Here is a 27,900-nt window from a genome sequence, read left to right as displayed (position 1 = left end):
TGCATATTGAGTTTTTTCTTAAATTATTGATGTGATACTGTTAGTAACTTTATTTCAGGTATATAGCATTACATTTATACTACATCATGATCACCCACAAAGCCTAGTTTTATCCTAGCACATTTGCCTCTGTTACCTATAAGTACTCTTCTCTCTCCATGCATAAACTGTTTTGGGGGAGAGAGGTTCCCAAGCAGTGCTTGGGGGTCGGGGTTGGAGCCCTCCCTCGCTGGGGGTATGAGCCACCTGGATTGAAGTTCAGTGCTCAGATCTGAGGATGCAGAGTTGCTCCCCTCACCTGGACGTACTCCACGGGTCATGAAACACTGGGGTTCACAGTTGACTCTCAGCACTCAGCTGTCCTATTGGCATTGCGCCCCAGACTTTTTTTTTTAATCACTAACTATAACCCTCCTCTATTCCTAGAAGTTCACTTGTAGTTTAGGTTCATTGTCTTTACTATTTTAAGATTCAGTGTTCTACAACTTGTATTTGAGGATTTTATTCCTTCCTTCCTCCCTCACGTTAATGTTTTCTAGTTGTTAGTTTTTAGTTTTGGCGGGGGGGGGGGCAACATCCAGTGGTGCTCAGGGGTCACTCATTGCTTTGTGCTAAGGAACTACTCCTAGGCAGTGCTCAGGGCAACCACATGGATGCCAGGGATTGAACCCAGGTCACCCTCATGCCACACTAGCAACCACCTTACCCTCTCTGTACTATTGCTCCAGCCCCTCCCTCATATTTTTTTTAAGGGAGAAAATACTTTTATTTTTCTCTAAATCTTCACCACTGGTCTAATAGTAGAACCAAATTCCAGCAGAGTAAAGTAGGTGTAAATGTCAGGGCTCTAATCAGGAATGGATTGATAGAGATTTTATGTATGGCTTTAAAAAACGGAATAATCTGATAAATAATTCACATTAGTGAAATGCGCGAATCTTAAATAAGCGTTCAGTTAAATTTTGACACATACATGCACCTGTGTAACTCACATCTTCCTTAAGATATTTAACATTCCAGTCACCCCACAAAATTCACTCACATCCTTGCCTACTTAGAGTACCTGTCCCCAGAGCCATTCTGTTCTGATTTGTTTTCAGAGCTTAGTTTTGGCTGTTAATAGAATGTTTTATAAGAGGAATTTGGTGACTGACATCTACTTAGCATATCTATCAGCAGTTCCTTTTTATTGCTGAGTTATATTGTATCTCAATTATTTTTAAATTGGAAGAGCCTGTGTAAATCGAGTAAAGGTCATTACCTATACAGTGCATTTATTAATTATTAATTTTTCTTCACAGAACAAAAACGACAATAACAGCAGCAGTAGTGGCTGGTATTATTTCTGATTCATTCTAGTTGCCTGAAAAGATTTGCGGTTTTGAGATTACAGTACATGAACTTCAGTTCTCTGGAAAATTCACAGATGGTGAAAGACAGAGTAAACATTACTAAAAATTGAAATGCTCAGTACTAGAAATGGAAATGCATTTAAGGGAGGAGTAAGAGTTTGGCCTAAACATCTAGTCTCCTAGCTGCTTTTAAAAAATTGAACATATTTCTTGTCACTTACCCTTTAGTAAAATATTTAAATATGTCCCAACCAATGACTCTTTTTCTTATAGTAATATGACTTGAAATTTTTTTCCTTAATATTTTGGGACGTTCCTGGGATCTGGTGATCAGGCAGATACTTGCTGGTGGTTCAATACTAGGGCCCAAGAGTACAGACTGTTTAGGCCCTGCAGTACCCAGGATGCCAGGGAGGGTACCCACCCGGAAGTGCTTTGGGGCCTCTGGGGCACTCTGCAAGGATCCTGAGGCCACGTGGTACTGGGGATGGAACCTGTGTCAGCTGTGCGCTGTACCGTGTACTTTCCTTACACATTTCATGTGCTCTGCTCCTCAGGCGCACAGCTTGGGTGTATGTAGTCCCTGAGTGCTGCCAGGGGCTATACCTCACCCACCCCCCCTCCCCGCCCCCAAGTCCTTGTGTTTAATTGTAAGAGACTTATTTAAAAAATAAGTACATCTCAAAAGTTTGCATTTTTAGAATTTTAGGGCTAGAAGAGACTTCAGAAATTTAGTGTATATAATCCCCTCATTTTTATCTCAGATGCACAGAGATGACACAGAAATAAAACTTTGAAATTGGTTTTTGTAGTGTTACTGTTCTTTTTGAACTTGTCCAGCAGTTTTAATCCATTTTTTTCTGAAAAGTCCACACAAAAAATAAACAGAAAACCCCTGTCTTTTGTAAGAACCTGAACTGTAGTCTAGATCGTCTACCAATCTGGGTTTGGTCCTAATCTTACTTATTTTGGGTCTGGTTGAAATAAATTGTAGGAAAATATATATTTTTTAAATACTAAAATAACTGAAAATTGAACTTACAAGGCTGTCAAGTAAAGTATGATGTCTGGCACACATCATTTAGAAACCTAGGATAACCTTTCTCCTTCATCAATCTTTGTAAATATTGTCTAAACTGGAGATCAGCAAACTGTAACATGCAGATCACTTCCTGTGTATAGTTTATGTAATGGTCTGTGAGCTTGTTAAGTCTTTTATATTGTTAAAAGGTTTTAAGAAGGAAAAACAGAATTATGTAACCAGGGTTGTATGTGGGTTTCCAAAAACTTTTGTCAGTCTCTGATGGACAAATCAGAAGAAACTCTAAATGGTCACATTTCAGGCCATATAGATTTAGATTTATAGTAACAATAATATTTTTATTATTTTTACTTTTCAGGCTATTTAGATTAATAGTAAAAATAATATGAATGAATAAAAGGAATCCAGATGGAATGTATGTTACTACATTTTAGTAATGTAATGAGGCCACTGATTGAATTGTAGAACATTTCTGTAATAGAAAATTTTGTACTGTGAGTCATCATTCATGCTTTATGCAGAGACATTAATTGCATTTCCAGAATGTTGTGTAGAGTGATCCTTTAACAAAAGGCATATACACAAGTGTATATATAATGTGTAATTGATGCTTATGCCGGTGTCAAACTGTATACTAAATACAGTTGGATAGCAAGCATTTTTTTTACCCAAATTGTTGCTTTCTAGTGGTGCGAGTAATTTCTATAGTGAAATTAATGACTGACTTGATAATGGAACAGAGAGAGAGAGAGAGAGTGAGAGAGAGAGAGAAAGAGAGAGAGAGAGAGAGCGCCTGCCTGCCTGCCTGCCTCTGTGGCTGGAGTGGGGAGGGGCCGGAAGGGAATCTGGGGACATTGTCGGTGGGAAATGTTCACTTGGGAAGGGACGGGTGATCCCAATCATAAACAGCCGTGTAACTATCTCACAGTGATTCAATAATTAAAAAAAAAAATCCCCTTTCCCTTTGTTGGCATGGTGTCACTTTGAGAGATTTGTGACTTTAGACCATAACATTTAGCTAAAAATGCATGTCTTCCTTTTTTTTCCTTCATTGCTCTTTCCTGCTTTTACTCTTTTCTTTTTCACAGCACATTATTGAATGATAATTTATATAAAGTAACTTGTTGACCTTTTACTTGTTTATAGTACACTTGTCAGCACTACTCAGATAAGATACTAGAACATTTTCATCACACCAGACTTTCCTTGTGCCCTTGTTCATACTAAGAAACAGCCATTCTAATTTTCACTCAGCTTTGCCTGTTCTCAAACTTTGTAAGTCTCAAATTTTTGAGATTCACAAAAAGTTCTTAGTATGTTTAGTTTGTACAGGTAATAACAATTTACCCATCCTACTGTTGATGGACATTTGAATTATCTCCTTTTTTGTGGAGGGGGAATCTTGTAAGTATTCTGGCACAGATCTTTTTGTAGGCATATGTACTGCTTTCGCTTGGGTATGTATTTAGGAAAGGAATTTCTGGGTGGTCTGTTGTTCAACTTTATTACAAATTGTTAATTTTCTAAAGTAGTAATGCCATTTTATACGCTCATCTGTTTTCTGGTGGTGGGTTTCCCAGCCAGTGTTGCCATCCAGGGTTTATTCCAGGCAGTTGCTCAGGTTGCCCCAGGCCATCGCGGGGAAGGGAATGTGGGGCCTTCAGCAGAGCGTGCTACTATCATGCTGCTGTCATCTTAGCTGTCTGCCCAGCCTCAATATGGCAGCTTTAACTTCTCTACAGTTTGGGTTGTACTTAAGGAGTGCCTCTGGGGCACAGAGTGAGTGGATAATGCATATATTTTATATAGACTATGCACAGGGCAGAAGGAAAAAAAATAAACCTATGTCACAAGATAATTTTGTTTAAAAGTTAGTTATGCAGGGAATTTTTTGACATCCAGCTATCTGTGGTCGCCCATCGTCTTCTGATGAATATTTGAATGATCAGCTTTTCATCATGAATCAGTTTTCTGAAGGAAGAAAGGTGTTGCGTCTGTTTGACTAAAATACTTGAGGACAAACTTTTTACTGCTGCAGAATTTGTGATCCCAAACCAGGTTTAACATCTTACAAATTCCTTTTTAAAAAGTAGCCTACTTAGGGCTGAGCAACACTACAGCAGTTAGGGCACTTGCCTTGCAGGCACACGACCAGGTTTGATCCCCAGCATCCCATATGGTCCGCTAAGCCTTGCCAGGAATGATCCCTGAGTGCAGAGGCAGGAGGAGTAAGCTTTGAGCACTGCTGTGTGTGTCTACAACCTCCTCCACCCCAAATAATTTCCCTTGTGAAAAATTATGATTTATAATTTCTATTTATAATCTGTTCATACAGTAATTCATAATAACATCAAAATTATATCTATTTTTCCTTCCTAATAAATCATATATTGCACAGTCACAAAAAGACCACAAAAGAAGTCTGAATGCTGTGAGCTTTGGTGGAGAAAAATCTTTGGGTGCAATGGGTTAAGGGTTAAGTTGCTTCATGTTCTTAGTGATTCTTGGAATTGTAAGCTTTATTGATTACAGCTGTTCTGCTAATTGTGTCATGTTATCTCTGTGTGGTTTTTATTTTATTTTTTAAATTTAACTACCATAATACAGAATTTGGGTTTCAGTCATACAGTGTTCCAACACCCATCCCTTTACCAGTTTACATTTCCCACCACTTATATAGCAGTTTCCTGCCATCTACCCCACCCTGCCTTTATGGCAGACACCTCTCTCTCCTCTCCTCTCCCCCGCCCCCATTTTTAGGTACTGGCTTGCAATGCTTTTACTGTAAGGTTGTCCTTAAGTGTATCACTTGACCTCCTTTCATCACTCAGTTCTTCTCCAGAGTGATCATTTCCAATTGTTGTTAATAGTGGTCCCATCTTTGTTCTAACTGCACTCCTCACACACTCTGTCCCCATCTTGTTGCAAACTTCCTACCGTGCATTGGTCCACTTGGCTCTTGTTTTTGTTGTCTTTGGGCTATTCTCATTATGTTGTGATTGATTTTTAATATATCCTGCAAATGAGAGTGATCATTCTATGTCTGTCCCTCTCCTTCTACTCATTTCACTCAGCTTGATAGTCTCCGTGTCCATCGTGACTTCAGTTTTCCTAGCTGCCTCATAGTATTCCATTGTGTACCATAGATTCTTTATCTAGTCGCCTGTTCTGGGCTCTTGGGTTGTTTTCAGATTCTGGCTATTGTGAATAGTGCTGCAATGAACATAGGAGTGTGCATGGCTTCTCTGCATTATGTTTTTGGGCCCCTAGGTTATGTTCTCAGGAGTGGGTTTTTTTTTTTTTTCTTTTTCAGGTCACACCCAGCGATGCACAGGGGTTACTCCTGGCTCTACACTCAGGAATTACTCCTGGCAGTTCTGGGGAACCATATGGGATGCTGGGAATCGAACTCTGGTCGGCTGCATGCAGGGCAAACACCCTAACCACTGTGCTATATCACTCCAGCCCCAGGAGTGGTATTTTTTGAGGAACGTCCATATCCATATTTTTTTCCAAAGAGGCTGGACCAGTTGGCATTTTCAGCCATTAATGAGTCTCTTTCTCCCTGTATACCAGCACTGGTTCTTCTTGCTGTTTTGGTTGTGTGCCAATCTCCGGTGTGAGATGATATCTCATTGTGGCTTTGATTTGCATCTCTGATGATTAGTGATGTAGAGCATTTTTTCATGTGCCTTTTGGCCATTTATATTTCTTTCTTTGAGAAAGTTTCTGTTCATCTGTTTTCCCCATTCTTTGATGGGGTTTGATGTTTTTTCTTGTTAAGTTCTGCCACCGGTATGTTTTTAACTTGCCTTTCCATAATGACCGGTGGTACTGAAACATCCTATTTTTCTACTATGTCTTTATTGCTAACATTCCAAAATTTAAGTACTGCAAATGTGAGCATTCCTTTTTAGGAGGGCCTTAAAAAAAGATGTTTAGGGTACCTGTGGGTCAGTCACATCCTGAGACAATCAGGCAACTCAGCCTGAGAGTTCAGTGCTTAGTCCATCAATGTGATGCTGCTCAGAATACAGCAATACAGGCCCCCAGCAGTGAATTCTACAACCACCTCTGAAATTTTTGGGTCCAGGAGATCATGTAATTCCAAGGTTTAGACACAGGGCCTTATACATGGAAGGTATTGGCTATTCCCCTGAAGCTGTCTTCTTGGCAACCATAATTGAAGTACCACAAATGTGAACACTCACAATTTTTGTAATCTTATTATAAGTTTGAAATTTGGTTTTAAAATTCTTCAACTTTGATCTTCAGGATTACTTAAATATTTTAACTCTTTTACATTTCCATATAAATTTTAGAGTAAGCTGACCAGTCTTCCATTCCCTTTCCCCCGGTCCCATTGGATATTGATATATCATTGCATGCAGCACTAGATTGGCAACTGGTAATATCTTAAATATATCAAATCTTCCATTTCATTTTATAATTATTGTATATCTATTGAGATCTTTTATAACTTTCTGCAGTGTTTTATAGTATATGTAGATATATTTCTTTGCTTTAAATTTTTTTTCATTGAATATTTGTGAGATGGACCATTACAAAGCTGTTCATGATTGGGTCTCAGTCAATAATCCAACCCATCCCTCCATCAATGTACATTTCCCGTCACCAATTTCCTTGTTTCCCTCCCGCCCCCCCCTACCCGCAGCCTCCCTCTGTGGCAGGCACTTATTCTTATTTCTCTCTTTTTCCTTTTGTGCATTATGGGTTACAATAAGGTACTAAGAGGTCATTGTGTTTGCTGAGGGCATTCACTATTTTGATCATATCGGTAAGGCTGGAGTAGCTTTTTAACTGTGTAGCAGCGTACACGGGGGTGGGGGGAGGTAGCCCATCTTGACCCTGAGCGTGGAGGTTTCAGTCATAAAACCCGCATATATGAATTATCAGCAGATTATATCTCAGTGAGGTCCATCCCATGGTGGCACATGGCAGTGATTTTGGATTGTGGAAGAAAATGGCTGCTGGGAGCTCTACTTGGGTGGGCACCAGGCCAACCTCTCCCCCTTCAATTTACCCTGGTCTACTCAGCCTTGCACAGGTCTGTGTTTAACTGCGGCTCTTGATCTCTTTCAAGATTTATTTATGGATCTCTGAAGCAAGGCCGATAAATGAGTGTGTATAGCTGAGCCAGAGGTGGTTTGTGGGTGTGACTCCCACATACATAACTTTTGGCCGTTTAATTTCTCGGGAAACTTGGTCCCAAGCTGTTGGGGTCTGGCCAGAGGCACAGCGGCAGTTTTTGGGTATCGGGAAGCCTGAAGGCACCATCAAGCTGCTGATACACTCACCCCACAGGTACAGGTTGATCTGCCGGTGGCACTGTACTCCCTTTTGTTAATTTCTACCAGGCATCTTTTTTGATGCTATAATAGTATTGTAGTTTTGCTTTCTGTATTCATGGTATGTTACTGGTATTTAGAAATACAGTGGATTTTGTAGATTAGTTTTATTTTCAGTAACTTGATAAATCCACTTAGTTCTAGTATTTTGTTTTAAGCCACATGTGGCATTGCTTGGGGGCTACTCTCAGCTCTGTGCTCAGGGCTCACCCTAAGTCACTCCCAGTGATTCAACCAGGGCCTCTTTCACATGCTTTGTGATTCATATGCACACCTAACCGAATTTTGTTTTGGAGGTACACCCTATGGTCTGTGGGGCCTATTTCTGACTCTGTGCTTGGGACCCAGTCCTGGTGGTGCTTGAGGGAGTATCTAGTGCTGGGACTGAACCCAGATGTCTTGCGTGTATTCACAGACTCATTGAACCATAGCTGTGCCTGGACTTTTAAACATACTTTAATTTTATTTACTATTTATAATAAAGTCTGTTCAGAGGGAATTTAAAGATGAGTAAAACAAGTCCTTTGAGTTAGTTGAGTAAGTTTGCATTACTTGGAGATAAAGCTTTTTATTTATTTTTTTTAATCTTTGTTTTGGCAGGGGGAATGAGAGACATGTGTGTTCACTATTATATCTTCAGTCTAGTAACAGTGATTCTTTACTATTTATATTTTAAAATTTTCTGACACATTCTCTAAGACTATACAGAAATAAGGCTGCTTACATTTTCTATTTTCTTGCATATGTAACTAAGAGTGGAGTGTGTGAGTGTGCATTACGTTTATGTAGCTTTACAGTGTAAAACTACCTTTCTAGATTTCACTGAGTCAAAATAGAAACAAGATTCACATGGAAGTTGGGAAGAAACAGAACCAATTTGAACCTTTCCTCCCTGCCTGTTTGTCCTGCTGCAGTCACGGGTGGCATCACTTGGTTGTGTGGTGCTTGTTCACATTCTGACTGTAGTGCTCAAGCTGGGCCGTGCTGCTTACAGGATTTACACTCCTGGCCATGGTCTCGTACAGCTTTAGCTGTGGTACTTGCATATACCTGGCTGTATGCTGATGAATTTTCTCTTGTGGCACCAAGGTTCCCAGGTGGTAATAGCCATTGGGACTGTGCTTGGCACATGTGGGCAGCACCAGGGATCCAACCATCTAACATTTGCAAGGCAGGTGTTTTTAGCCACTGAGTCATCCCTTGGCCACCCCGGAACATTTATTTTTGTCTTGTTTTTTGTGGGAGAATTAATAGCTATTACTTCTGTATACTAGGCCCCTTAAAAATATTAATTCTGGGGCCAGAGCAATGCTATAGTGGGTAGCATGTTTGCCTTGTATGTGGTCAACTCTGGTTTCATCCCCGTCATCATGTATGGTCCCCCGAGCACCACAGGAGTGATTCCTGATTGCAGAACAAACAGTAACCCCTGAGCATCACCGCATGCCTCCTCCCACAAAAAAAAAAAAAGTGCTATTTTTTCTTTTACCCTGGATAGCTATTAACTTCTATATATTAGGGTAGTCAATAGGAGGATAGTCAAATAACATGGTTCCAGGGAGAATTTTATGTAAGCTTGATTTTTTTTTTAATTTAGGTAGAGTCAGTGTTTAAAATCCATTTCTCCCCCTGTTAAAAATTATATACTGGGGGCTGGAGCGATAATACAGGGATCGGGTGTTCAGGCCCCAAGCTTATTTTGATGTTTTTTTCCTTTTTTGCTTTATGCTTACCAGAGTTTGTGCACTTTTTGTTGTGCTTGTTATAATATGGGTATAGTGCTTGCTGGTGGCATCACACATTAGTTGTGCTTGCCAGACTTGTGTACTTGGCCATGGCGCTCAAACATCTGTTGTCGTCCCCACCCGGGACTGCAGACTTGGTTGCCGTGCTCACATATGCGGCTTCGGTGCCCTGGAGAGTGTGTGCGCTGATACAGCGCAGGGGCCGCCTCAGGCTTGCAAAGACTGGCACTTCGATCGCTAAGTTTGTGTGTGTGTGTGTATTTGTTAAACCTACCACTGGCACTTCGATTGCTCTGTGTGTGTGTGTGTGTGTGTGTGTGTGTGTGTGTGTGTGTGTGTGTGTGTGTGTGTGTGTGTGTGTGTGTATTTGTTAAATCTACCACTGGGTGTTCTCAGGTAGTTTTTTCCTTAGGAAAAAAAATGCAGGGTTATAGGTTATACTCCTTGTTTTCTTTTTATGACAATGTTGTTGTTATAAATTTACATTTTATATAGTAGAGAAATTCTGGGTAGTGGTGTCTCCCTATGCCTCTTAGGGTTTGCTATTTCCTTGATTGTTTAGTGACGCAGTTTGATTACTTAAAAGTCTTTTCCGGCTTTCCAGTGTTAAGCATCTTTTTACTCCTTGGTGTTGCAGGTTTGGGTATGCAGCCAGGTGACCTGAGATGACAGGATTCTCTTCTGCTCTCTCTTTCCTTAACCACACCCAGATAATAAGCTCCGCTAATTGCTAGCTGACTGCTCTCTTATCTCAACAGTGCCCCAGAACACTTGCTGCTTCTCAGCTTGATCCAGACAAATTTTGGTGCCCTTGAGCTTATTGAAGGATTAATTCTTAAATTCATTGCTTGAGGCTCATTTCCCATCCCCCCACCTCCCCTGCTTTCCCCTGCCACATCCCCTTCCCCCCTGCTTCTCTTTATTCTCTCCTGAAATTAGCTGTTTGACACTTTTGTCTCTGAATTTTCCTCTGGTGTTTCACCATAGCTTTCTGGTTTTGAGTTGTTCTTAGACCTGAAGTTCAAACAATGAAGTTTGTGCCTTTGGAGGAGATTGAGAATTATTTTATAAGGACTGTTTTCTCTCCCTGGCAAAATTTTTGGCTCTAGAACTGGGTACGAAGGACAGTGGTGCACTGTCAGGGCTTTCTCTGGACTCTGCTCTCAGGGGTCACTCCTGCAGGCTCACTGAACCATTTATGGTGCTGGGGATCAAACCTGGGGTTGTCCTTGTGCAAAGCAAGCACCCCACCTGCTGCACTGTCTTCCCTCCACCTCCGGCCTCAGGTCTTGTCTTTTCTGGTGTGGTGGCTCTGCTTTCCGAGGTAGCTGGGTGGAGGGAGGTTTATATAATTTCTAGTCATTTTAACATGCAGCAACAATGCAGGAGCTCTTTCCCTTGAGTGTCAGTTGGGTGGAAGAGGGGAGGCCCAAATATTGGTTGAAATTACCTGGAATTTAGCTTCTAGCATCAGGTAATGTTGCATGAGGCAAGAACAAGAAATGCTGATATCCTGTCTCTCCTGGAAGATAACTCTTTGGTAGCCAGTGGATACAGCAGTCTGGCATGACGTTTCTGTTTCCCTGAACTGGGGGGTTGATACAGATGAAGAAAAGGAGCAGGTTTTGACTTAAATATTGGTCATGCTCCCCGCCCCCCCCCCCCATTTACTAGATTTTCCTGAGCAACTATTTCTTCTTTTGCATTATGCCTGTAGGATCATTTGCAGATAATTGAATGGTTGGTTTTAAAATAATTTTATCAGTTTTGGTAGTGGATGGGTTTGTGGAGCTCCTCATGCTGTGATGCTTGAAATAGAGTCCAGAAAGATGTTTTGAAATACTGTCAATTCATGCCATTCCTCACTTGAAAACTCTGAGGGCTCAGTCTTTTCCCTCCCTCCCTTCCTCTATTGGCTCATAATCAACCCTTGCAGTATCCTAGACACCCATCCCTATCCATTTATATCAGACAGTTCTTTCCTTCGGTCATTCTACTCTGGTCTCAGAATTTGCTGCTCTTCACATGCTTCAGGCATGTTCCCTCCGAGGGGCCTCTCCCACCTTTTCCATGCCTGCGCTGTTCTTAACCATATATTAGCACGACTAAGTTGGGCAAGACTAAGTAACTCCTTTACATGTTAGATGTTCAATGAAGCCTTCTCAACTATCTTTGATTTTAAAGCCCTTCCCTGGTATCTTCTACTTTATCATTGTTATCTTCTGTCATATTCTTTAATGATTTATTTAGCTCTTCAGATTTAAAAAATCAAAAAACAAGAGCAGAGGTTTTTTTTCTCATTACTAAAGACAGTTTGAAAAGTAGTATGAACACTTTCCTCTGAAGGAAACTTCTTGGATCATTTTTAGTGGGTTATTCATAACAAGCAATACAAAAAAATTATTTAGGTTCTGCTTTGAGGTTGAGGTGGAAACATTCAAAATATGGTGGTGGGTAGGTGTAATGGTGGTAGGGTTGGTGTTAGAATATTAAATGTAACAAATTATTGTGAACGACTATAAAAATAAATTAAAATTAAAAAAGAAAAGTAGTGTGAACCTCAGCAACTATTTTTGTTTTGTTTTGTTTTTGGGTCCCACCCGGCGATGCACAGGGGTTACTCCTGGCTCTTCACTCAGGAATTACCCCTGGCAGTGCTCAGGGGACCATATGGGATGCTGAGATTAGAACCCGGGTCAGCCACGTGCAAGGCAAACGCCCTACCCGCTGTGCTATCGCTCCAGCCCCTCAGCAACTATTTTTTGAATAAAGATAAAAATTGACTTTTATTGCTACAATTTAATTTTATTCTTTTTTTTTTTTTTTTTGCTTTTTGGGTCACACCCGCCGAATCTCCTGGCTCTGCACTTAGAAATCACTCCTGGCAGTGCTCAGGGAACCATATTGGATGCCAGGGATTGACTGTGTGCAAGGCAAATGCCCTACCCGTGTTCTGTTGCTTCGGCCACTGCAATTAAATTTTTTATTTCAGTGTAATACGTCAGTTTTTTTTTTTAACCTAAATGAGATTTCCTGCCTTCCTAATAGCCATCCAGATAGTCCTAAATTGCATTTTTTTGCGTGTGCACATACACATTAATGCATAGATATGCTGGATATACGTATACTGGTACCCTGTAATTATTTTTTATTTTATTTTATTTTATTTTTGCTTTTTGGGTCACACTCGGCAATGCTCAGGGGTTACTTGTGGCTTTGTACTCAGGAATCATTCCTGGCGGTGCTCAGGGGACTACATGGGATGCTGGGAATCAAACCCGGGTTGGTCTCATGAAGGCAAACACCCTACCTGCTATGTTATCACTCCAGCCCCCGGTAATTATTTTTTAAAGGGAAGAGGTATTGGTGTTGGTATTTAGCAGTGGACCTATTTACTTAGCAGACTTTTTAGAGTAACTCTTTAGTCTATGCCTCTATATGGTTTGTATAGGTAAAAGGTTTTGTGAGTGTATCTAATACAGAAACAATGGATAGCTCATTGTTTCCTGGTTTTGAAGGTTGTCAGTCACAGCTGACATATACCAGAGAATTCATTTCTTTTATTCATTAGTTATCAATACAAGAGTACTTACTGTTGCCAGCAGCCACATGTAGCTTCTTGATATATTGTAAATATGATACATCAGGGACCTTCCCTGCTTTTCTACAGCTCCCAGGCTAGTGAGAACAATTTCTCAGAGAAACAACATTTAGTCGCTATAAAACAATGGATAGGTCAAATATAAAGTGTGCTATTTTATTTGTGTCACAGGTTTTAAAAAGTTTTGCACGTTGAATGGTTTTATGGAAAGTTAAAATGTTCTTCAGATATGAGACAAAGCATGTGCATTCACTTGTATCACTTGTCATCCCGTTCGATTTGTTCAAGCGGGTGTCAGTAATGTGCATTCATATTTATAAAAAGTGCTCTGTAATATATAATAATAGTGTATACCTTTGGATGTATAGTATATTCACCTGACTATTTTCTTTGTAACTATTCAATAAAGTTACATCGTACACTCCTGTAATGGTTCAGAAATTCAGCAAATAGATTGGCAAAAGATTATTTTATTATTTATTTTTCGTTTAGGTCCACAACGGTGATAATCAGGGGTAACTCTTAGTTCTGTGCTCAAGAATCACTGTAGGCAGTGCTTTGGGGGAACCATTTAGGATGCAGGGATTGAACCTTTGTTCAGTCTTTATATCTTGTAAGGCAAGCACCCTGCCTGCTGTACTATCTCTCCAGCACAAAGGGTTAATGACTTAAAATGAAACAACAATGACATTTTTTTAAAGTTTTCAAAATTACTGTTAGTCTATAGCTAATCTAATTGGATAGTGTTTTCAAAAATGTTTTTATTATGATGAAATATGTGCATTAGAAAGTGCCATTTTAAGTATTTTCAAGTTTACACTTCAGTGACCTTAAATACATTAACAGTGTTGTGTTATAATAATCATTTTCTGTTTCTAATTTTTTTTTGAGTACGAATAGAAACTCTGTGTCCATTAAACAGTAACTCTCTATTCCCCATCCCCTCATTACTGGTGACCTCTGTTATACTTTCTATGACAATGAATTTGCCTATTGTAGAGTCCCCTCACCTAAGACAAATCTCGAATTATTTTTCTCTTTTTGACTGACTTAATTCATTTAAGGTAATGTTTTTAAGATTGAATTTATAGCATGCATCATAATTTCATTTCTTTTCTGATTAGTGTTCTGTAATTATGTATGTAATGTTCTATCATTGTATGTACATTTTGTTTATCCATTTATTTGTTGATATACTACATTTATTTCTAGCTTTTCACTGTAATGCTATTAGCAGTGCTATTGTACATTGGTATGTAAATATATTTCAGTCTCTGCTTTCAATTCTTTCACTATATACCTAAAATGGATTGGAGCGATAACACAGCGGGTTGGGCGTTTGCCTTGCACGAGGCCAACCTGGGTTCGATTCCTCTGTCCTCAGAGAGCCCAGCAAGCTACCTAGAGTATCCTGCCCGCATGGCAGAGCCTGGCAAGCTCCCCGTGGTGTATTCGATATGCCAAAAACAGTAACAAGTCTCACAGTGGAGATGTTACTGGCGCCCGCTTGAGCAAATCGATGAACAACAGGACGACAGTGACAGTGATACCTAGAGTGAATTGCTGAATCATGTGCTATTGTGTTTTAACCTTTTGAGGAATCAAGTTCCACAGTGATTACAGTATTTTGTGTTATACTTATCAAAAAACATCAAAAAATTGCTTTCTTATGTATTTTGTTTTTGCCCACCTCCTGTGGTGGTCAGGACTTACTCCTGGCTCTGCACTCAGGGATCACTTCTGGCAGTGATCAGAGGACTATATGGGTCAGCCGCATGTAAGGCAAACACCCTGCTCTCTATACTATTGCTCTGACCCCGTTAAAAGACTTTTATTCCTCCCCTTCCTTTGTCTTTTTGACTAGAGTGCACCCCTACTTCTCTTTGTTGTTTTGCTGAGAGAGCAGTGGTACCATATGCCTGACTTCGGAGCTTGCACATTTGGTTGCAGTGCGCATCAGGAATTGCACCCTTTACTCGCTGTACTCCACACACCTCCCTGAGCTGCAGTTGGAAATCACTCTCAGTGGCTCACAGATGGCAGAGCACTTGGGACGGTGTGTGGTGCGTATGAAGGCACCAGGGATCGACCTTGTCGCCTTGTACTTGCAAGTTCAAGTGCTGCGAGCCACTTGGGGGACCATTATAGAATGTAGTTTTATACAGATGATCAAGTTAATATATATAGTTGAAGAACGGTAAGGAAGTAACAAGTCTCACAATGGAGACGTTACTGGTGCCCGCTTGAGCAAATCGATGAGCAATGGGACGACAGTGCTACAGCGCTATTTATTTTAGTAATGTAGGGGTATTGCTATTTGTTCAGCCACTGATTAAGCTGATTGAATTGGGCATGAACTCCACATTACTTTTTTTTTAATTGTATCACCGTGAGATAGAGTTACAAAGCTTTCCTGTTTGAGATTCAGCCATACAATGATGAAACACCCATCCCTCCACCAGTGCACATTTTCCATCATCCACATCCCAGTCCTCACCCTGCCTCTATGGCAGGCAATTTCCCTGATATTCTCTCTAATTTTGGGCATTATGTTTTGCTCGAAATTCCTCACCACCATTCAAGCCTACCTGCCGAGGCAGACACTAGATAATTTATTTCCCATTGCTCATTTTGAATATCATGAGAACTCACATGGCTGTGATTGTAAACATAAATTTCTAGATTGTGAATGGTTGGGTTTCAGAGACGTCTCTCTATAGCACTAAGTCCATTTTGGGATTCAATTGAGAGTCTCTGGGCCAGGGCTGTTGGTGTGCTAAGATGCTAGTGGTCGTGACAGCCAATCCGCTGGGCAGGCGGGGACCTCAGGAGGGACAGCCCAGGTCCTCTACCACCTTGTGGCCTGGAGATTCAGTCCTGGAACCTGCATGCTTTGTGAAAATGGTCCGATACGGGGCCTGGAGAGATCTCCAGCGCTGTGGTGTCTTCCAGGACTTGCTGCTGTGTCTCTGGGTCAGAGCTGTTGGTGCGCTAAGATCCACAGTACAAAATTTTCAGCAGATTAAATCTTGGTGAGGTCCTTCCTGAGACGGTGGAGTCAGGCTGGGGTTATGGTGGCAATTTTGGATTGTGGAAGGAAGTGACTGCCGGTGGCTTGCTTGCATAGGCACAGGTCAACCCGACCCCCTCCAGATTACCCCTTTCTGTTCAGCCATGCATGGATCCGAGCTTTTCTGCGGCTCTTGATCTCTTTTGAGATTTATTTAGGGGTCTCTGAAGCAAGGCTGGCAGTAGAGCTTACAGTTGGTTTGTGGGGGTGACTGCCAGTGCTTCCATGTGTATTGGGAAGTGGGGGGAGGTAGGCCACCCCAACTCTGAGAAAGCCTGGAGATTTCAGTCACAAAATTCACATACCAGAATTTTCAACAGATTATATCTTGGTGAGGTCCGTCCTGAGATGGTGGAGTCAGGATGGGGGTGTGGCAGCGATTTTGGATTGTGGAAGCAAGCAGCTGCCAGAGGCTCTACTTGGGTGGGCCACCAGGCCGACCCGACCCCTCTGATTTACCCTAGTCTGTTCTGCCACATGCAAGTCCGAGATTAACTGTGGCTTTTGATCTCCTTCAGGATTTATCTATGGGTCTGAAATAAGGCCAATAAATGAGCTTATGTAACTGTGCCGGAGGTGGTTTGTGGGTGTGGCTCCCGTGTACCTAACTTTCGGCCGTTTAATTTCTTGGTAAACTTGGTCCCAAGTTGTTGAGGTCTGGCCATACGCACAGCAGCAATTTTGGGGTATCAGGAAGCCTGAAGGCGCTATCAGGCTACTGATGAACTCGTCCCACAGGCACAGGTCGACCTGCTGGCAGCACCGTACTCCCTGATAAGGAATTTTCTAGCTTGGTTTTGGCTATGATTTTTTTTTTTTTTTTTTTTTTTTTTTTTTTTTTTTGCTTTTTGGGTCACACCCAGAGATGCTCAGGGGTTACTCCTGGCTTTGCACTTAGGAATTACTCCTGGCAATGCTTGGGGGACCATATGGGATGCCGGGGATCGAACCCGGGTCGGCCGCGTGCAAGGCAAACGCCCTACCCGCTGTGTTATCGCTCTGGCCCCTTGGCTATGATTTTTATTAAGTTCACTTTACTAAGATATTCTTGGTAAGTAAGATTCTTGGTGACTCAGGCACAGTATTTTATACTTTAGAATTTATACTAAAGCACTCAGAAAGAGATATATTTGTAGGAATATCCTTTTTGGAGACACTTACACTTGCATATTTTGAACATTGCATGCTAAAGATAGCCAGCTGTGATTTTTATTTTTGTTGTTGTTTTTTTTTTTTTTTTTGCTTTTTTGGGTCACACCTGGCGATGCACAGGGGTTACTCATGGCTCTGCACTCAGGAATTACCCCTGGCGGTGCTCAGGGGACCATATGGGATGCTGGGATTTGAACCCGGGTCGACCGCGTGCAAGGCAAACGCCCTACCCGCTGTGCTATCTCTCCAGCCTCCAGCTGTGATTTTTAAATCAAGCTTCTCCCCCCTCCCCCACCCAGTGGTGCTCAGTACTTACTCCTGGCTCTGTGCTCAGGGATCACTCTTGGTGGGTTTGGGGTTGCCAGGAATTGAACCTGGATCATCTGTGTGCAAGACAAGCACTGCGCCTCTTGTCTCTCTCCAGATCCTTGAATCAGCATTTTTTTTGCCCTTTTTTGGGTCACACCCAGTGATGCTTGGGGGTTACTCCTGGCTCTGCACTCAGAAATTACTCCTGGAAATGCTGGAGACCATATGGGATGTCAGGGGTCGAACCCAGGTCAGTCCTGTGCAAGACAAATGCCCTGCCCTCTATATTATCGATCCAACCCCTGAACCAGCCTTTTTTTAAGTTGGCAAAAGCCTATGTTGTTTAATCTTTGGTTTTATTTTTTATAAAAGGAATAAATGTATTTACCAATTGCATTGAGGATTAGTGTATGTAAAAATGGAACTTTTTTTTTCAATTTCAGAAATAAAAAAAAAATCAATCACTTCTACCCGTCATTAGAAACTTCAAATCTCTCATCCAGCGTGTCATTGATGGGGCTGGAGCAAGTAGGGCACTAGCCTTGCATGCAAATGACCTGTGTTTGATCCCTGGCACCCCATATTGTCCCCTGAGCCTCGCTGGAATAATTCCTGAGCTGATAGCTGGGTGCAGGAGTAAGCCCTAGGCACCACCAGGTGTAGCCCAAAAACCAAGGAAAAATTGAAAAACAAAAATTATTTAAAAGCATTTTATATTTCTGTCTTAAACCTATTGTTTCATTTCATTCTATTTTTTAAAATTGACTGGCTTGTAAAATAATTTTCCTTAGGCAACAACTTGGGTTAGGGTGTTTAATGGGAAGAGCTTAAAGCTTATTTTAATCGTTTAGTTCATTGGTTTGATAATAATTTTCCTGTGCCCAAAATCTTATTAAATTTTGTTTCTCTGTACTTCTAGGATGAGTTAATTGAGTTTCAGAACTTTGAAATGACTTACTGAAGATTGTTTAGCTTCTTAGAAAAAAAATTGAGGCATAAGTCAGCTCTTACCCCGTATTATAATAGACTGCACTCCTACATTGTACTGCTAAGGATTACCTTTGGCAGTAGGGTTGCGTGGCCTCTCTCCATGGTGCTAGAAATGTACGAAACTTACTTGCCTCTGTATTAGCCATCAACATATTCCTTGCTGTTCTTTTCCTCCCTCTAAATTGGAGGATGCATACTCAGGCAGCCTTTAAAAAAAAGATAATAGAAGCAATCAGAAAACAAAACCTCAGCATATTTTTTATTTATAAGAATTTACTTTCCAGGAAGCTCTTTAATTCATAAATCTGAATATATTGTTTTCTTCTCAGCAGCTTTTAAGTTACTAAGCAACTGAAGCTCATTTATAAATTTTAATTATGGCAACATCTTAGAAGAACAGAGCTGGACCCTTGACTCAAAGGGCTGGAGCACATGCTTTGCGGGGGGTGAGGTGGGGGGGTGGGCTCCTAGTTTATTCCCCAGCACTGTGTGGTGCCCTGAGTGCCATCTGGTGTGACTGAAGCCAAAACAAGCAAACAGAAAAACAAAAAGCCCCATTAGAATTTTAGAAGGCAGACTTCAGTTATTCTAGACAGCACACTTCAGTTACTCCAGTTAGTTTTCTTACTGTTAACACCTATGCTTCAGTCTGTTTTTCGTGGTTATAGTTTTCGGATATTAAAGTTTGAGAAGCTATTCAAGCTTATGTCTGAACTGGTTATCTTATATAGGAGGCAAATGATGGTGACTAAATTGTATCTGTAAGCTAGGATTTCTGAGTTGCTTATAGATACATAAGCTTCTCTTAATTTTTATATTGAAATAATTGCAGACTTGTGGAAGATTTTCTTTAATTTTTAACAGAAGTTTTAGATTTTCCTAAAGGAGATGAAAGTAATTTCATTTTTGGGAGGAGGGGAGTGGGAGGGTTGGGCCATGCCTGGCAGTGCTCAAGCTTACTCTTGGATTTGTGCTCAGGGATCACTCCTGGCAGGCGCCATATAGGGTACTGGGGATCGAACCCAGGCTGGCTGTGTGCAAGGCTAATACCCTACCCACTGTAATATCACTATGGACCTCCTTCTAGCTTGTTTTAAAATCTAAAACTAAAAAGCTGTATTATCATTTTCTGATTCAAGACAACACATATCTACCATATCATAATTTAATAATTTCACCACCAGTGGACTATTACTGTTTTTTTTAAAACTCATTTACACTTTTTGGTATTTACAAATAATGCTGCAAAACAGGAACAACATACTAGAGTGTGATGAGGTGTATGTATGTAGGGCAGATATCTAGGTTGTACATAGGAGTGGATAAAGCACAGGTTCTGAAGTTAAGACTTTTGGTATGAATCTAGGCTATAGTACTTAATAACATCGTCGGCTAGGTCCTTGTGTGCTCCTATTTCATTTTTGTGAAGAGGAACCTAATTTGATCACTAATAATCTATTTTGTGGGGAGACTAATTTCTTTGACAGGCTTACTGTTTATTAGCTAAAGATGTTGAACAATTATATGTTGTAATTGCCCAGAGAAATGTTCATTGACTTCCATTCTCAGCTTTTTCTTCCCTTTTTAAAAATTTTTTTTTATTTTTGCGTCACACCCAGTGATGCTAAGGGATTACTCCTGGCTCTACATTCAGGAATTACTCCTGGTGGTGCTCGGGGGACCATATGAGATGCCGGGGATCAAACCCGAGTTGGCTGTATAGAATGCAAGTCCCATACCTGTTGTACTATCACTCTGGCCCCATTTCCTTTCCTATTTTTGTTTTTATTGCAGGTAAAAAATTTTACTTCCTGTTATCAATGCAGGTTGCACTTGGTTATAGTTCTTGCTGGCAGCCATACATTTGCTTTTGTTGTGGCTCTGGGATCACAAACTACAATGCCCCCGGGACCACATGTAGAGTGGTATCAAGGATCAAACTATCGGCCTCATGCTGGTCTGCAGGTTAAATACTCTTAACGCTTAACCCTATCCCTGGCCTCTCTTCTCATTTTGTATGTATGCATTTATTTTGTGTTTGCGGGGCACACCTAGCTATGCTCAGCTTTATTCCTGAATCTGTGCTTAGGGGTCATTCTGGGGGATCATGTGCAGTGTTGGATTGAATGAGGGTCAGCTACATGCAAAGCAAGTGCCTTCACCTCTGTGCTATCTCTGTGGTCTATTTGTCTTTAAACTGTTTTTGCTAGATTTGTGTTTATTTTCTGGACACCAACTCTTAATTATGTACAATTAGTTATTTCTTTTGTATGCTTTTTAAATTCGTTTGTTTTCTTCTTTCTGTGCTGCTGAGTAATATCATTTGGTTTTTGTACCACACCTGTGTATTCTCAGGGGTTATTCCTGGCTTGCACTCCGGAATTACTCCTGGTGGTGCTCAGAGGACCACATGGGGTACCAGGGGTCAAACCTGGGTCAGCCATGTGCAAGGCAAATACCTTACCTGTTGTACCTCTGGCCCCAGCAATCATATCTTTTATTCCTTCTGAATTTGGGGAATATATATTTTTTTGTTTTATTTTGGGGCCACCTCTGGTGGTGTCCTTGGACCATACCTGGCATTGTGTCCAGGGGCCACGCCCATCAGTGCCTGGGGGACCATACCTGCTTCTGGAATTCAAACCAGGGTTTCGATTGCAGCTGCATGCTAAGGCAAGTGCCTTAACCTTTATACTTCCTCTCCGAACCCTGAGTTTCTGTTTTACTTAAGAAAACCTGTATTTCAAGATTTAAAAAAAATTCTCTTCTAATTTTTGGGGGTTGCCATGGTTTACAAACTTAGTAGCATTTCATACATGAACTCTTCTAGCACCACACCCATCACCCACTGTATGTTTCCCTTCACCATTGTCTCAGTGAGACAGATACCCCCTGCCCCCACCCCTATACACACAGCTTCCTGCTGAAGACAAGTTCTCAGTTTCTGTTGCCTTCAGCATTTGTTATTCTGCTATTCTGTTTCATCATATCCCACATACAGAGAGATCACTCTGTCTCCTCCCCCTTGTCTCTGGACTTTCATTTCTGTTCCGTCGGCCTGAGTCTCCTTATTCTGGTACCACTGTTTTAATTACTGCTGCTTTATGGCATAACTTAAAATCATGAAAGAGGAGGCCTTCCATTTTGTGTTTCTCTAACATTGCTTTGACTGTAGCTCTTTAGACAGATAATTGCATATCCATTTTGATTGTATTTGATATCTATTTGTATACTATTTTTTCTTAAAGTAGACAGTCCAGTAGTTTTATTTTTACCTAGAAATCAGACCATCTTTGCCATATTTATTTGTAATGTCGCTCTGATCAAATATTAAGTCTTATGAATTAAAGATTCTAAATGTAGTTGTTTTTTTTTTTAACTCATTAGGTGTTTTTTTTTCTCACATTATTTAAATTGTTGGAGCTTTAGGAGTTAGATAGTACAGTGGGTAGGGCACTTGCCTTATGTGTTGGTGACCTGTGTTCAAATCCCTTTTAGCCCATAGAACCCCCCCAATCCTTCCAGTAGTAAGCCTTCAGTACTGCCTGGTGACCCCAGCCCCCCCCAAAAAAAACTGTTGGAGCTTGTGATAGAAAATTAAGACTCCATCCAGTCTGATGGAGCACTTTTCTTTCTACAAGCATCCTAATATCCTTGTACACCTCTTTGTATAAACCTCAGTTAATTTGTCAGATAAAATTAAAAATCATTTTTTAAATAGCGTTATATATTTAGTTATATTTTTGATATAAAATTATTGATTTCAGTACTTGAAATCTAAGGACTAAGTGCTTTATTTACATTCAGGACCCCCGAGTTGGATCCTCAACACTAAATTTCACAAACGGGGCAAGGAGTAACCTGAACACCACTAGGTGTGACCCCCCAAATAAATCACCAGCCTAACTTTTTATTAGCCACTTTAGCTTAAATTGTTACATAAATAATTTTATCTAAAAATATAGATTATTGAAATTTTAGAATTTGGAACTTGAAGGTCTTTTTGTTCTCTTTCCCTTCCAGTTTTGGTAGGGATTTTGTACCATTTACCATAAGAATACTTTGTGCTTATTTTCCCAGGAATTTTCATTCACATACTTGTTACCATGTTCTGTGGCATATTATTTTTCAGTGTAGCCTATGTTTTCTCTGGCAAGGATTTGTTATAACATGTAATTGTAGATAACTGACGCCACTTCTTCCAGTGCATTGACATATTTTGGGGTACTGTAGCACTCCTTATGTGGCAGTCTCACTAAGTGTACGGTCAAAGATAAAATAGTTTAGAGAGTGTTTTAAGTCTGAAGCTACTGCTGCTTTGTATTTTCATCCTCATAAAATGTGCTGAATTCTTGCTTGATTAGTACAGAATGTCTTAGTATTTTCAAAAAAGGAAGTTCTTCCAGTTGAATCAGAATATATTAATAATGCCTTTTTTATTTTGACATGTAGAAATAATAAAAATTTCATTTCTAAATCTAAAATGATAACAAATCGGTCTGATCGATTTTTTTGGGGGGGGGATGGTTCTTAATTTTTGAAAGATATAAGTAAAGCATATCTTTTCTTTTTCTCATGTAGGTCTTTGAAGTTCTACGTTTTCATTCTCAGTGTTCAGCTTTCTTCTCCCTTAAATTATTATAAACTTTTGCTGCTGTTTAATAAACGTGAAGATGTCTCGCAGTCCTGATGTGAAGGAAGACCCTGTGGAATGTCCTCTCTGTATGGAGCCTTTGGAGATAGATGATATCAACTTTTTCCCTTGCACCTGTGGCTACCAGATTTGCAGATTTTGCTGGCATCGAATTCGCACTGATGAAAATGGGCTTTGTCCTGCGTGTAGAAAGGTAAATACTCCAAAGTTACTTAGTTTCCTCTCCATGTGTTTGAGTAATTAGATTTTGAAAAGTTACAGGAACCCAGAGGAGTTGTTAATTCGTATCATTACCTTTTTAAGGTGTAATAAAGGGGCTGGAGAGATGGTATGGGGATCAAAGCACTTGCATTATATGTGCAACTGCTCCAGTTAGAACCCAGCACTGCATAGGTCCCCGAAGAACAGCCAAGAGTGACCCCTAGTGACCTCCCAAACTCTTCTCAAAACCAGCCCCCGCAAAAAAAAAAAAAAACACATAAAAGGCTATAGTAAGTGGAAAGAGCAGTGTCTTGGAAGCTGGAGTCAAAGTCTTGGCTTTGTTATTGATCAGCTATATGATATTGATCAGATTATACATTTTTTTAATTGAGTCTTTGACTCTCTTCTAACTCTAAAAAAATCGTATCATTAAAAATTTTTTTGAGGTTTATTTTAATGAGCAGTTGCAATCTTTAAGTTGCAGTGAATACCACATTAGAGCGAGTAGAAATGCTCTGTTTCTATTTTGAAGGACTTTGTGACCCTAGGGCTTAATTCAAACATCCTTTGTGTTTTCTTAATGTCTCTTTATATGAGTTAAAAACTTAATTTTGTTGTTGTTTTTGGGCTATACCTGGTGGTGCTCAAGGCTTACTCCTGCCTCTCGCTCTAGCTTTGAACTCAGGATCACTTCTGCTGGGGCTATAAATGGTGCCAGGGAGTGAAGTTCGGTTGGGTACATTCAAGGCGCACATCCTGCCCATTGTACTGTAGCTGTGGCCCTAAACTTTCATTTTCCCATTTCAATGAGTGCTTGTGTTTATTATGACACATTGAACACACATCTGGAAATGTGCTTCAGGTACTTCTTTTTACGATTTAGATTAGGAGCGTTTGGGAACAAACCTGGGGCCTCACCATTGAACTACTCCATTCCTAGTCCCATACTTACCTAATTTTAATTACTTTTCCTCTTAGTTTTCTCACTATAAGGATTAAATGTTAGGAGGAAGGATTGTGTTGTCTTATTTTTTCCAGTTTAATGGGCATGTGGCACATATTTTATAATTTATAGTGTGTAGCATGTAACAGATTTATAATTTGTAGTTATATGTAATATATCTTATATAGTTAATACCTTAATAAATGGGACATAAATGAGAATCTTAATATTAGCTTTAGTCAAAGTCTAATAACTTTGTGATTGCAGAGATAGTACACTGGGTAAGATGCTTCCCTGCACATTGCAGCCAACCTGGATTTGATACCCAGCATCTCATGGGGTCTTCATAGCACTCTCCAGGAGTAACTCCTGAGTGCAGAGCCAGGAGTACAGGAGTAATCCCTGAGCATTACTGGCATAACCCCTGCTCCCTGCCCCCCCCACCCCCAGCTACTCCTGGTGATGCTTGCCCAGCTGAACCTTGTGGTTAAATGCCAGAGGCCAAGGACGCAGTACTGCTCAGCCCCTGATGTGTCAAGGACCACTAGTGTCACCTGAGCCTGCACCTGGCGATGCTGAGGCCCTCCAGGGCTAGCGATGTGCTCCTGTGATTCTTGGGAGTCCTTGTGGTGTTGAGGGTCAAATCTTGGTTTGGTGCATGCCCTGTGTTAGATTTTAAGCGGACGTGCAAGAGTGTAAATGACATCTATATTTTATAACAGTATAGTTATGAATACTTTCCTAATGGAAATTAGGGTTACTGGCATGTATAATTCAACCAGTAGAATGAAATCTGAATCTAGATTATGCATAACATGATAATACATAAAATGGAAAAATAACTATCAATGCAAGTATACTCTTTAATGGTATGATAGTAAAAGATAAGATCATCTAAAAGAGCAAATAGAATTATTTCTAAGGTGAGGCAAATGAGCTGGTATAAAAAGGAAATGGGAGGCTGCTTTTTTCCCTAGTAAATCTTACTGAATTGTTGGATTAAGACATATATAGCATTAAAAATAACTGTGGGGCCATCGAGATAGCTCTGAGGGCTGGAGGAAATGCTTGGTGTATGTGACTCCCTGCACTCAGCTGCTGGCTCTGAACGGCCTCAGAGCATTGCTGGAATTGTCCCGGAGGCCCCTGCTTTCCCGCCACCACCCCCTGAGGCCCAGGCGCACTGAGCTCTTGCCAGCCTGCCTGAGTCAGTGGGAGCAGCCCCTGGTTCCTGAGCTTGCTCAGGACTAGTGAATGTAGGGGAAGAGAGACAAAGTGGGCGGATGGAAGTCAGAGGAAAGAGAGGACAGTAATGTAGGCATTAACCATAACAATATTTCAGATCAAGCATATTTCAGGGGCAAAGAGGAAGTTTAGACTGGGGGTAACATGGGGACAGAGGTGGAGGAGCATGGATACTTTGGTGGCAGTAGTGTGCAAGAGCATTTTACAGTAATATCATAAACTTAATACTGCTTTGTAGCCCCATTACCTAAATTAAAATTAAAACCATTTAAAAAAAAATGGTTCCTAAAGTCCTGAACCTTTCTTTGCTCTTTTGTAGTAAGGACCATACCAGTCGTGCTAGAATCCGGCAGTGCTCTGGGGCCACAAGTGCCACACCCAGCAGTGCTGCAGGGGCCTTGGGCTGCTGGGAATGCAGCTAAGGGGGTCCCGTGCCTATGCCCTCCCTCTGGGGCTGCCTCCTCTGCCTGATGAACTTTCACTTGTTTAACAGCGGCATTCTTAAGTAGACTTAGCTGACATAAATGTCAGGGAAGCTGCATCCACAGTGGAGAGGCTTTCATGTCTTGCAGTTTGGAGATGGACAAATGAACACTAAAAAACTTAAATTTGGGGGTAGTATGGTGAGAAGTATATGTGTTTGCGCATGCACACAATTTTATACGAACACCTTTGTATAAAACTGTAAAATACAGGTTAAATAGACAGAAATACTGACTCTCAGGCTGAGAGGAAATACCAGCCAGTTAGAATTCACATCTATTTTTTGTTTATCATGCTTGGATTTGTAGAATGTTGATATTTATTTCTTGGTTCTCAAAAAAAAAATCTAAACTATTACTATGTCTTCAGGTTTTTTTCTTTAAAAGTTTTAGATCTTTTCTCTGTTTACCATGTCTCTAAATCTCAGAAGAGAGAGAGAGAGAGAGAGAGAGAGAAAGAGAGGAGAGAGAGAATGCACTGTTGGATGATGTCTTTTAATTTATCGTTTCATATTTGATTTTTTTCAGGTCCCGTCTTTCACTAAATATTGAGTTTTTGAAGTTTTGCCATTGTGTTTACCATTTCTAGAATTAGTGTTTGTTCCTTTTTCAAACTTAATATGCTGTTTTAAAAAATAGATTGAGCACTGCTGACATTTCTAATTTTGTTAAATACTCATTTAAGCAATTAAGCATTAGTGAGTGAAATTCTGTGTCTAGTAGTCTAGGGAGGTCATGTTTCTGCTGGTGGTTGTTCATGTTGTATTACTTAGTATGCTTGGTCTGTACCTGCTACCTAATTATTGTCAGTGAGAAAATAATTTTAGATCTCGCCAAGATTCAAGGATTTGTTCTCCTCTAGATAGACTTTGATGTCGTTTATGAGGGATTCCATCAGTGGTGCCACTAGGGATGCTTCTAGTATAAAAATCTTTGTCACTGTATTTCTTGGAATTGAAGATTTTACAGCTTCTTAAAAAAGCTTTTTTCCCCCACTGTTCTGCTTGTCTGTGGTTTTGATACAGAGACTGAAATTATCCTTTGGGGATAGACTGTATCTCATCCTCTTCACCAGACTTCTCTACCTTGGATTGACCTTAGGCTTTGAATATTGTCCCTCTTCACATTTCTCTATTTTCCCATTTACTGGCTTCTACTTCTCTCTCTGGGTTTGAATTCTAATCAGTCATTGGCTTGGGACTTTCCCACTGCTTGTTAATTGCTGTTTTTAGGATATTGGTTAAAAAATAAGCTATATATTATTACTTTTCTTGTCTTTGGCAAGAGTATTAACTCACTATTAGCGGAATTAGAGAATCCCAAAATAGTGTGATAAAATTAGATGTTAAAAGCAAAGGACTAAAAAGAAATCCATCTGTAAGATAAAAGTTACAACCCACTATTAATCTTGATTCAAAGAGAACAAAATGGAAATTAAAATTATTATTATTATTATTATTTTCTTTTTGGGTCACACCTGGCGATGCACAGGGGTTACTCCTGGTTCTACACTCAGGAATTACTCCTGGCAGTGCTCAGGGGACCATATGGGATGCTGGGATTCGAACCCGGGTCGGCCGCGTGCAAGGCAAACGCCCTACCCGCTGTGCTATCGCTCCAGCCCCTAAAATTATTTTAAATAATAAATAATAATTTAAAATTATTTTAGATCAGTGATTTTAACAGTTTCTTGTAATATGTGGAACAAGACTACAGATATATTTAGAGATATATACAGAAATATA

General features: G+C 40.4%; 1 protein-coding gene across 8 annotated transcripts in view; it reads left to right on the top strand.

Moving 5' to 3' along the window:
- CNOT4 (CCR4-NOT transcription complex subunit 4) overlaps nt 1-27,900 on the top strand; it is a 146,059-nt gene that overhangs the window by 38,168 nt on the left and 79,991 nt on the right. For all 8 annotated transcript variants that reach the window (XM_004608243.2, XM_004608241.2, XM_004608242.2 and 5 more), the window contains one exon: nt 23,212-23,477. In XM_004608243.2, the coding sequence (XP_004608300.1) occupies nt 23,304-23,477 (174 nt within the window). In that variant the 5' untranslated portion in view covers nt 23,212-23,303. The remainder of the gene's footprint in view (nt 1-23,211; nt 23,478-27,900) is intronic.

This window comes from Sorex araneus, chromosome 1 (genome assembly GCF_027595985.1).
Source record: "Sorex araneus isolate mSorAra2 chromosome 1, mSorAra2.pri, whole genome shotgun sequence".
In the NCBI taxonomy this organism is placed as follows: domain Eukaryota; kingdom Metazoa; phylum Chordata; class Mammalia; order Eulipotyphla; family Soricidae; genus Sorex; species Sorex araneus.
This window is presented reverse-complemented; position numbering and strand designations above follow the sequence as displayed.